Source organism: Epinephelus lanceolatus, chromosome 3, assembly GCF_041903045.1.
Source record: "Epinephelus lanceolatus isolate andai-2023 chromosome 3, ASM4190304v1, whole genome shotgun sequence".
Taxonomy (NCBI): domain Eukaryota; kingdom Metazoa; phylum Chordata; class Actinopteri; order Perciformes; family Serranidae; genus Epinephelus; species Epinephelus lanceolatus.
This window is the reverse complement of record NC_135736.1, coordinates 8,392,323-8,404,271: the sequence shown is the minus strand read 5'-3', so window position 1 is coordinate 8,404,271 and position 11,949 is coordinate 8,392,323. Positions and strand designations below refer to the sequence as shown.

The 11,949-nt window shown below is 40.9% G+C and overlaps 1 protein-coding gene across 1 annotated transcript; it reads left to right on the top strand.

Annotated features, from left to right (window-relative positions):
- The first annotated feature begins 1,412 nt into the window (after positions 1 to 1,412).
- On the top strand, positions 1,413 to 11,192 carry chrna9a (cholinergic receptor, nicotinic, alpha 9a). Its single transcript, XM_033623630.2, has 7 exons — positions 1,413 to 1,661; positions 1,780 to 1,925; positions 3,794 to 3,948; positions 4,034 to 4,214; positions 7,832 to 8,183; positions 9,487 to 10,091; positions 10,206 to 11,192. The coding sequence occupies exons 1-7, from the start codon at positions 1,616 to 1,618 to the stop codon at positions 10,374 to 10,376; spliced, it is 1,656 nt and encodes a 551-aa protein (XP_033479521.1). The 5' UTR covers positions 1,413 to 1,615; the 3' UTR covers positions 10,377 to 11,192.
- The last annotated feature ends 757 nt before the right edge of the window (positions 11,193 to 11,949 follow it).

Genomic DNA, 11,949 nt, shown 5'->3' with positions numbered 1-11,949 from the left:
TTGCACTGATGGTGACTTTATAATGATGATGATTTTATAAATAGTTTTTTATGATTAGGATTTTTTTCAGCATTTTATGATTGTATATTACTGCTATTTAATTTCATAATGTATGGACACATTGCTTCTAGTTTTCGAAAACCTAGTTTTAAAAAACTTTTCTAAGTCTTGGAAGGTGTTCTTGAGTGCTTTGGAAGGTGCCTATAAATAACATTTCTTCTTCTTCTTATCATCATCATTATCATCATCATTATTATTGTTATTATTATTATTATTATTATTAACATTATTACCACTACTACCTCTGATAATAATTAAAAATAATAATAATAATAATAATAATGATAATTTTTTTGCGGTGCTTTATTGGTGTGGGAAACACACATGTACAATACATTTACGCTACATTTGTCAAAAACACTGTGAAATAAAAACAAAAACAATACATACAACAAGTAAAGATCTACTAGAAATTTATTCATATACATGTCGCTGCTGATTGGGTAACATCTCTGACACACCCACCAAACGAGGAAATGTACCTCAAAGCTCTTTTAACACCATTTCGAGGAAATATATTGGTCAAACTGTAAACTGTAGCAGAATTGTGCACACCATTTTGAGACTGAACATGCACCCGGATAAGCAAAGACAAAAAGTATAAATAGTATGTAACACAAACAAGGTTTTATATTTGTATACATTAAATTGAAGCACGGCAGGATAAACACACAACTTATTTCCATGGTAATCTTTGCTTTACGATGAAAAACATTAAATTGTCAACGAGAAATAGAAGTGTGTTATGTTACTCTGAACCTTAAAGATGTCACAACTGCTGGCCAGTATAACAAGGGTCAATTAGCTGACCTTAGTTTCTGGTTACTGATCTCTTCAACAGCTAAAAGATTAAGAGAGGATAACATCTACCCTTATCACCAATCTACAACCAGTGTACAGCTTTACTGTCTTTATGTTAAAGATTCCTATTTACAGGGTGACACCTGATCCTGGATCAGTTCATTGCCATGTAGCGTGAATGACAGGTGTCATGACATGTGTGTGTGTTCATCTTGAATGACCTGAACAGCAGTAAGAAAGTGTCACTGTATGTGTGTGACTGACACATGTCATTAGCTGTGTAATGCAGTAAGGTGTGTGTGTGTGAGTGTGTGTGGGTTTGTGTGTGTGTGTGTGTGTGTGTGTGTGTGTGTGTGTGTCATACAGCTGGTTGTGGTCATGTACACAAGAGGATAGGGCTGCAGGCATCACATTTCACCCAGTGCCTGTGTGCTATGTGATACTGCAGTGCACGTCTGTGTGTGTGTGTGTGTGTGTGTGTGTGTGTGTGTGTGAGTGATAGCCCCAGGTCCTGTTCCAGAGCAGCGATCACACACTGAGAAACAGTGACAGAGAGGCGACCTGCAACTAACAGCTAGCGAAGCATTCAGAGCTTCTGACAGGATGTAAGATCTCGAGAATTTTCTGTGGTCTCGCTGAGCGTCAGCAGGTGAGAATGGAGATCAGAATAGAGTGACGCTCTGGATTCGGACCCGGGCTGTCACAGCGGCTGCTTTGCTGAATAATTGATCCCTTGGCTTGTGACTGGTTGAAAATGAGGAAGGCAGCACTGATGGTTTGGATCAGTCTTGTGGTGCAAGGTCAGTTCTGATGTTTATATCTGACTGATATGGTAAAGCTAACTCTGCCTTGTATTCTGCTCTTGTTTCTGCAGTCTTTTGTCTATTGTAACCCTCTGCTGTCCTCTTGCCCCCTCAGTGTCCCACGGGGCTCAGGGTCATTATGCCCACAAACTTCTGTCTGACTTGATGGAGGACTACTCCAATGCTCTGAGACCAGTGGACGACACAGACAAAGCCCTCAATGTCTCCCTGCAGATCACCCTGTCACAGATTAAAGATATGGTGAGTAGAGAGGAAACTCTATTACGTATTATTGCCAAACATGGATTTAGAGATATAAAGCCTGTACACCCCCAGCCACGTATACAACCAATCAACCTCAAAAGAATCCTAAATCCCAACATTTCACACACACTGTTCATTTATGTTCTTTACCTTCTTGCTCCAGCACTTTATTGACGCTACAGAATGCCTACACTAACTCAAAAATCCAAATCGAAGACACCATGTATGTATAAATAAACTAGATGCATTTGGTCTCTTTTGAAACTTCTGTGAATTTGATGACTTCTTGGTCTCACAACATGAGTTGTAGAGCTGTAGAGTTTAAGATGATAAATTATATCACAGGAAGACAGACATAATAATCTGTTGTTGTTGTGATTCATGACTCACTTCAAACTGTCACTGATTCAAGATAAAAAAAAAATTCAAAGTTTTTTTGTCACATGCTTATACGATACATGCAGTAAAATGCAGGGCAGTGTACCCTTTATTTAAATAAGACTTTATTTAGATTTTTGAATATATACAATCTACATCATAAACACTGACCACATTGACAAAACAAAGAACTCACAACCTAACAACAAAATGTCCGACAACATGCATTTATCAATATTTACACTACAAATAAACTCAATGCCCGAACTTCATAGCTGATCAACTTAGTTACTATGAAATACATAAAATATAATTAAACTTAAACATACAGTATGTCAAGTATAACTCTTTGAATACAGTTCATCTCTATAATTTTTTATCCTTCACCAAGTGAAGAGCAAAAAGGCTGCAGTAAAAAGAAGAATTAGGAATTATTTCATCTAATTTTCTTCAAGCACATATCAAAGGGTACATAGTGACAGAACCATGTTGATAAGGTATATAAATCAAGTTACACGTTAGAGAGCTACTGTGTGTACAGTGTAACCAATTCTTAGATGAGTACATCAGGATTTAAATACTGCACTGTAATACAGTAGTGGACTTACAATTTAATTAATTAAATGAACAAAGCAGAGGCCTAAAGTTTTTGTCCAGCTCAGATGACAAACTAAACTAAACAAAAAACAAAACCAAACAAAATATAACCAAACAAACACTGGGTCCCACACTCAACTGGTATCATAAACGCACGTTTTCCTCATACTGTCTGTGCTAGAACACCTGTAATCACCCTCTGCCTATCTGTTTTTACACCTGTCTCCTTAAGCCCCCTTCCCGAAAAAGCCCACTCTGCTCTGATTGGTCAACGTTTTCAGGTCTTCAGTATCTGCACTCTGGTTGTCTCTGCAGGCCCCCAGGAAATGCGCTGGGCTTTGAAGCCAATTTGACACAGTGGCCAAACTGTGGAATTACAACTTCTGAGTCGGTCACAAGATGTCGTAGGGCCCAAAAGACATTTCCAATAGACTTACAATGCGAAAGAGACATTTGTAAATGTCACAACTCCTGTGGAATGTTTCGTTTTATAATCAGAATTTGATGGTTTCTTCCGCTAACATTGAGAAAGTCTAGAAGAGCCACAAGAATTAAGTGTTTTATCCACATTCAGGCTAGTAAAGGGCTAAACTGGAAGTAGCCATTTTGGCTAGCAGAAGTCTCTGGTGCGCCTTCTCTATGGGCCCAATGATTGCAAGCATCTGGGTAATTTTATACATGCAGCTAAACTATTTTGGCTTCATGAGCCACTGAGCAACTTTCACAGGAATTAAAGGGTGCCCCGCCTTTAACGCTGAATTCAGGTTTGGTTTTTTTTTACATCCATGTGTCTCTAACTCTAAGAGCATCCAGTCTGTTAGCATTAGTTTTTCAGAAAAACCTATCTTGTCTTTCTCTAAATGTGTTTATATGTGTGTATGCGTGTTTAGGATGAGAGAAACCAGGTGCTGACTACGTACCTGTGGATCAGGCAAGTCTGGCATGACAACCTCCTGAAGTGGGACAAGGAGGACTATGATAACCTGGAGATGATCAACATCCCCAGTGACCTAGTTTGGAAGCCAGACATTGTCCTCTACAACAAGTTAGTAAGAGGGTTCACAGTACACTTGTAATGCAGCGGTGTGTGTATCTGACTGATGTGTCCTTTCCTCTCTGTGTGTGTATAGAGCAGATGAGGAGCCTGCAGAAGCATCCAGCACTAATGTAAAACTGCGTTATAACGGAGAGATCATCTGGGACTCTCCAGCGATCACAAAGAGCACATGTGTGGTGGACGTCTCCTACTTCCCCTTTGACTGGCAACAGTGCAACCTCACCTTCGGTTCCTGGACCTACAATGGCAACCAGGTGTGTTTAAGCATGCTGATGACAGGGTGAATGAGACAGGGATCACACCTTCTACTTGTCTGAGATCATCCTGATCATCCATATTAAAAATGCAAACCCTGTTTACACTGTTCATTTTTACAACAGCAATCTATCAAATGACAAAGTGAAAACAATGTGACAGTGTGACATTGCTCGCTCATAGCAATGAACCTACAGAGAATTATCACCTGAATCTGCAGCTCCCCTCAGTTTTATGGAACTTATAATGAGTTTCAGCTTGTTGTTTAGTTGTGCAGCCCATAACTTTACTGTTTTGGTTCAATCTCACCACTCTTGTGGCCTTTTTGGGCAAAGCAGGCAGCTGTTTTCAGTAAAAGAAAAACCTCTAAAAATCCACTCTACCTGCTCAGCATTGAACAGCTGACAGACACAGTAAGAGACCAGCTGGTGAAAGTAGTCAGTCACTCCCCCTGAATTCTGCACAACCTTGCAATTTTGTCCAATCACTGCAATTTTACAGCAAATTTCACCATCAAAAACCGGTAAATCTCATTTTATTGTAAAACTGCACGCAGTCTATGTGCCTGGAACCAGTGGCGTAAGGTAATTACGATGGGCCCTGCTGCAGGCTATTATGACAGGCTCTAGTGCACACTATCGCAGGGCCGGCCCTAGCCATTTTGGTGCCCTAGGCGAGATTGAGATTTGGTGCCCCCTGAACCACATTACCCCACTGGTATTGGGGACACAAACATCAGGGACCACAATGGTTTCAAGACAAAAAGTGCTGCTGGGGTAGGTGTAAATCTTAAAATGTCACAGAACTCACTAATAGTAGTAAAACAGCATTTTTTATTTAGCGTAATTGCTAATAGGCTATTAGCCAATTTGCAACCCAGTAATCCAGTGTAGACCTAATTCATTGATATATTTCAATATCAATCGAGCTTACTACAATGTGCTACGATGCCAAGTGGCGCTCACATCTCTGGTGCAAGCCAGTGCAGAAATCTGTTTTTGTGGATAAGTTCGTGTTAGCCATTATCACTGATATTTGTCAGCGAAATTTCAGCACAAGAAGGAGCAGTTATCCAGATAGCGAGCTATTGGCTTGCCATTCAGTCTCATATCCTTCAATCTGTATTATCTGAGTCCAACAGCTATCATAGCATTATTATGTAGCATTAGCTTTATTGCTACTTAGCTAGCTAGCTGCAACAAATGAAACATCTAACGACGTTACACACAGAACGGCATTTTAAAGATAACATAAGACAGACAACATACCTCTATATCGGACTTTCTTTTCCTCCTCCTCCTGCACCTGAAGACTTGGACCTTTTCATTATTATGAAACGCAGGTAAAACGTATATCTGCCTATCTTGACCAGATTTTGACACAGACCCCACTTTCAGCGCGCACAGTACAGGTGCAGGGACGGGGCAGATGAAAAATTTTGAGGAACAGGGGTGCAAAGTGTATTTCTTTATTTCTTGCTTGCTTGCTTTCTCTCTTTCTATCTTTTTTATGTATTTGTTCATTTGTTACCTCCAGAAAAAAAATAGGATGGGCGCCCACTGGCGAATTTTTATTATTATTTTTTTAAATTTTATTTTCATTTTTTTTCCCAGCGCCCACCAGACAGTGTGGCGCCCTAGGCGACCGCCTATATCGCCTATGCCTTAAGCCGGCCCTGCGCTATCGTGCACATATCGTCTCATCAGATCATCAGAGACTTGGCATTGGATTACATTAGCACACATATTACCCATATTACCCATCTGTATATAACTAAAATTCCAGAGAAAACAAGAAATTATTAACAATTATTAATTCAATTTAACAATGTTAATAGTTGATTCATGCTTATAGAATAGTTGATTTATAAAGTAGTTGATTTATAGTTATAAAGTATACAATTTCATCATAGATGCTAAATAAACATGACGGAGATGGGTTTGCTGTTTTCAAGGGTATATATAGCAAATGGCACCATTTTTTAATTTAATGAGAGTTCCTCTTTGAACACAGGCATATTTTCAAAGCGGCTATCACTCACAAGGGTCCATTCTCCACCCAACACAGCTCGGTGTTGGATGTTAGCTGCTGCTGCTGTTAGCTCGTGCTAACCGTGCAGAGAAAACAGGAGGAAAATGGCTCACAAAGTCCTTCAGCATTGCTTCAAATGGCAGCAACAGCCCCTAATCCCCCTCAAATCATTACAAATACATTCAGATACTCTGGAAAACACCAAATACACTTTAATAGCAACTATTTTGCTCTTTTCACTTGCTCTCGCATTCCAAAAACCACCTATAACCATTGCAACATGCATTGCAATTTTTCAGAAAAAGTGCTGTGAAATCAGGCATTTCAGGCCGCAGCAATCTTAAAAACAGTCCACAAAATCCTGGAGGGACTGTAAAGTGCAGCATTGAGCAGCTTAAGAGCTGGAGTTGGTGGAGACCAAAACAGATCTAAAAAGGTGTAGCTCTTTTAATTACCTATTATTCTGCTGGATAGCTTGTGAAGAGAGAGCTCCAGGGATGATGTTTTTGTAGACCGACACAGAAGTCAGCATCACACTGCTTTTCTCATCAAAAGCCTATGAGGTTTTTCCGTTGGATTTTGGACTATTGCAGAATATAAGCTCTGGGGCAAACAAAGAATCATTCTTACATGTTTAAGATCATTTTTACAAATCAACACCCCTTTTCTGATAAACGCAATCGCCAGAAGTCCAAAGCATTAGGCTAGTAACTAACTACACTGCAGTTACATGGCTTCAGCGTCAACAAAAAGCCTTGTAAAGCCGTGTTTGGTGAAATGATGTGTTGTAGTCTCATTTAGCCATTTGTTGGCAGCCACATGTGGCAGACGTGTAAAAGCTTCGACATTCATCATTGGGGTATTTACTGATGTATCTTATGTTGTAGAACAAAACGTCTCTTCAGCTTGTGTTAACCACAGACTTTATTTCAGGCATCTAACCAAAAACCCATTCAAAAAACCCACTGACTTAAAGACGGGGGAACTGGAAGTGCAAAAACGCTAACTCATTTCTGTGTTTGAGGACTCATTCCTACAGCATTCTATTGTTGCTGTCTAACTGCTGGATGTATAAAGAAGCAACTGCATGTTAACAAGTTCACCATGTTGACTTAAAATGTGATGTTACTCTCAGTTTCAAGGAGGATGATAGCACGACAAGGAAGCAGTTAAAGGTTTGTTCACCCAAATGACGAACTACCCCCCTCACATTTTCAGTTCAGTGAATCTCCATTTTAGTAAAAAGTCAAATAGGATGACAGAGTGTTTTCTGGGTGATTTGCATTTTCTTCTGATGTATTTATATGTTGGTTTCCATGTTGCTCCTTTAGTGGAACAGAAAATCTAAATAGTTTATACAGTAAGTATAGTGTGTACCGTATGTTAGCACTGGTAATCAATACGGATCATGTACCAGCGTCTTGCCCACTGTAGTCTGTAACTGGCTCCAGTTCCTGACCAGATCAGATAAATTAAGAGTGAATAACTTCTTGTTTTTAAACGCTCTGTAAGGGGAATTCGAGCTGTTAGTTGCTGTGTCCACATGACAGCATGTTTGCATTGCTGATATGTGTCCTCTACCCAGGTGGACATCAGTTTGGGGATGGACAGCGGTGACCTGTCTGACTTTGTGGAGAATGTGGAGTGGGAGTGTCACGGCATGCCAGCAGTAAGAAACGTCAGGATGTACGGCTGCTGCTCCGACCCTTACACTGAAATCACCTACACCCTGCTACTGAAGCGCCGCTCCTCTTTTTACATCTTCAACTTGCTCCTGCCCTGCTTCCTCATCTCATTCCTGGCCCCGCTGGGCTTCTACCTGCCGGCTGACTCGGGGGAGAAGGTTTCCCTTGGCGTCACAGTGCTGCTGGCGCTTACCGTGTTCCAGTTGTTGGTAGCTGAGAGCATGCCTCCTGCAGAAAGCATGCCCTATATAGGTCTGAATCATTCCCTTTGCATTCAATTTTGCCTCATTATGAAAATATCTAAACTACTGAAACCCACTCCACAGGGTAGAGCAAAAGAATAAAATGAATGAAAAACTTTGGGTCATAGAAATAAAAGTATTTATAGTACAGCAACATTATGAAATGCTAAGGCCAGATGTAGACTTAGTATTTCACAGTTTTGATTCGGGACCTCTTAATTCTGACTTAAGGCCTTTACAAACCAGGTTTGTGGCTAAAACATGACACCTGCCAATATTTTGCATTCAGATTATTCATACCAGTGTTACATCAAAATGTTTTTTTCCACCATTAATGCATTTGCCCCCCTCGGTGGTTAGGGTTAAGGCTAAGGGTTGGGTAAGGTTTAGGTAGAGGGAAACACACTGGCAACATTTCAAATTTGCAACGGTTGCAACACTTAAAAAAGGTTTTGGTGCAAACTTTAGGTCACCTGGTAGAGTGTGCACCCCATATCGACTGACTCCTTTGCAGTAGCCTGGGCTTGTTTCTGACCTGTTGCCCTTTGCTGCGTGTCATATCCCCTCTTGCTCTTTCCTGGCTGTTATATCAGCAAAGGCAAAAACGTCCAAAAACATAATTAAAAAAAGGTTCCAATGCAAATAAACTCACCGGCAGCAATGCAAATTTGCAACAGCTTCTGGAATTATTATTGCTAGAGGTAAGAACGAAGGAAATAGGTCTGGTTGCTGTTGCTGTTTGCAAGTTTGCAATCTTAGTTGGGACTACAGATCCTCCGTGTTGTGGTTTTATAACCCCCATAGGTAGTGGCACAACGTGATTAGTTGATGACTTTTTCGCAGTGCAAAAGCTCAGACAAATCTGCCCTGCTCTAGTTTTTTCGGCACATAATTGTTGCCATCTGTGTGAATGTACTCATGGCAAAAGCAACAGTTTGCCATCTTTGCGTGAAGTCCTTCAGCGTCTTAGAAATTTGACTCAGTATCTTATAATTATGACTTACTGTGATTATTCTAAATTTAATTTTATCATTTTACTTTTCATGCATTTTCTTTTCTTGGCAGAAATGAGCTTCACACAAACTCAGCTCTTTTACTTGGAGACTAAATCGGTTGATATATAGGTTGATATGTCTATGTTTAAAGATGTATCTGGGACAACAGATTTCCATGGCATGTCTTTCCAGTTCAGTACTGACGAAGTGAGGAAGTTGTATGTGAATGTTCAACCTTGTAGTTCACAAATTAGGGCTGCTTTGTATGTGTTGTCTCTCCCCTTTGTAATCCATCCTGTCCTTTATCCTTTCCTCCAGGGAAGTACTACATAGCCACCATGACTATGATCACAGCCTCCACCTCTCTCACCATCTTTATCATGAACATTCATTTCTGTGGGCCTGAGGCCAAGCCGGTCCCTCACTGGGCCAAAGTGCTCATCATAGACTACATGTCCAAGATTTTCTTCGTCTACGAGGTGGGGGAGAACTGCACTACGCCGGAGAGTGAGAGGACGCCGCTCTACCCTGAGGAACCCTTGAACGGTAACAGCAGCTACCACGATGACTATTTCAATGACTACCATCATGACAACGACCCATACAAGTACAGCAACGGCCATGGCGTACACCATCCCAACAAGCATCACAAAAACCAGGCCAATGGCAATGCCAACAATAGCCGTCACCATTACAACAACCATAACAACCATGCTTCCAGACTGGAGAGGGGCGAGGGGAAGCGAGAGCCTGCAAAGCGCTACCACCACATCAGGAGGGATGAACTGGACTACCAGACCTGTCCTCATCCAGAAAACCTCTCGCACCTGAACGGAGGGCTGAAGGAACAGCTCCTCTTTCCTGTGGAGAAGCTTCAGGTCCCAGCCTGCCCCTGCTGCTGCCCCTGCCTCCAACATAAACAGGTGCATCACCACAGCATCTCTGTTTACTCACTTTACCCACTTATCTGATTACTCCTCTTCTTCTAAAGTTTCTTTAAGTGCTTGCTTTGGTTCGTTTATCTGTCTCTTCTTCAGGTGGTAAAGAACATCCAGTACATAGCCAACTGTTTCCGCGAGCAGAGAGCTACTTGTGTCAAGGCAGCAGAGTGGAAGAAGGTCGCCAAGGTGATGGATAGGTTTTTCATGTGGATCTTCTTTGTCATGGTGTTCCTCATGAGCATCCTCATCATCGCCAAGGCATCCTGACAGCCTCCTCCCTCGTCTTTTTACCATCATGATAACATTCATCCTCCTTCACGGCTGGACCTCAGCATTACTCACCTCATTTTTTACTTTAAAGCAGCACCAGATAAATCAAAACTGTTTTATATGTGTGTCAGTATTGTGTGTATGTGCGTGCGGTTGTGTAGGTTGATTGTTATTTTTTTGCTTTGACTTAAAGAGGACGAGGTCACTGCGCACCAATCATCCGTTTAACCACACAGGCACACAAGCACAGGATTCATCAAAGCCTCTCGGTTAGTTAATGTCAGGTGTGCTTGCATGTGTGATGGAGCAGTGGAGCGGTAAGACAATCTAGGCTTCGCCTTGAACATGCATGGATTCTCCATTATTGATGAGCTAACAGCCAGACATCCAGCTATAGGCATTACATTACTTAACATTGCGTTTCAGGCAACCAGATGATGCTGCTTTCCAGAGTCGGTTACAATGAGAGCAGCAGCAGATTGACCTTAAATACTTATGAGACAACATTATATATGGTCAAAGGGCCAATCATCATGGGAAAGCGTGCAATGTAAGGACATTTAGTGTTTTACTAGTTTAGATTGTAAGAAATTTGGTTTACATTAGTTGTGAATCCTTGAATGTGAGACTTGAAGAAAAAGGGTGAATGTTTACCTTTCTTACTTTTCAAAGAGCCCTCACTTTTTAACACAATACTCAGACCTTAAAGTCTACCTCCAGAGTGTGAACAGCGGATGTACTGTACCTTTTGACTAACTTGTGCTTCGCTCATTGGTCCAGTAAAAAATAAACCTTTGATAGCTTGTTATTAAATATGGTTTTACTCACTGTCCCAGCAGTTTGTGTTATGGTACAAATCTAATTTATTATAAACAATGTATGTATGTGTATTTTTTAAATATATAAAAGCTCTTAAAACTGCCTCACACTTTTCCTGTAAAATGTATATAAACTAATATATATATATATATATATATATATCTCTATATATCTTCTTACTATATAATGACGAAACCTCTGTCTGTGTGTGCGTCTGTTCCACGTTTTTCTCCTCACTGACTTGGTCAATCCATGTGAAATTTGGCACAGTGGTAGAGGGTCATGGGAGGATGCAAATGAAGCAATATTACATCAATTGGCCAAAGGGGGCGCTATAGCAACCGATTGAAATTTTGAATGGGCATATCTCATGCCCGTATGTTGTAGAGACATGAAACTTGGCACAGAGATGCCTCTACTCATGAGGAACAAATTTGCTTCAAGAACCCATAACTTCCAGTTATATAGATTTTCCGCCATTTTGAATTTTTTGAAAAACACAAACATCGATGTCTTCCTAGGAAGTTTGACTGATCTGTGTGAAACTTGGTGAACATAATCTAGGGACCAATATCTAAAGTTCCCTCTTGGCAAAAGTTGGAAAACTTACTAAAATTGAGCTTCTATGGGGCGTTGGTGGCTTAGTGGTAGAGCAGGCACCCCATGTATAAGGCTGTTGCCGCAGCGGCCCAGGTTCGACTCCAGCCTGTGGCCCTTTGCTGCATGTCACTCCCTCTCTCTCTCCTCCCTT

Excerpts from the sequence above, each read along its gene's own strand:
- chrna9a (XM_033623630.2), top strand. The coding sequence starts at position 1,616 with ATGAGGAAGGCAGCACTGATGGTTTGGATCAGTCTTGTGGTGCAAG. Across the intron at positions 1,926-3,793 it reads TGTCACAGATTAAAGATATG|GATGAGAGAAACCAGGTGCT; the intron begins GTGAGTAGAGAG and ends ATGCGTGTTTAG. Across the intron at positions 8,184-9,486 it reads AGAAAGCATGCCCTATATAG|GGAAGTACTACATAGCCACC; the intron begins GTCTGAATCATT and ends CCTTTCCTCCAG.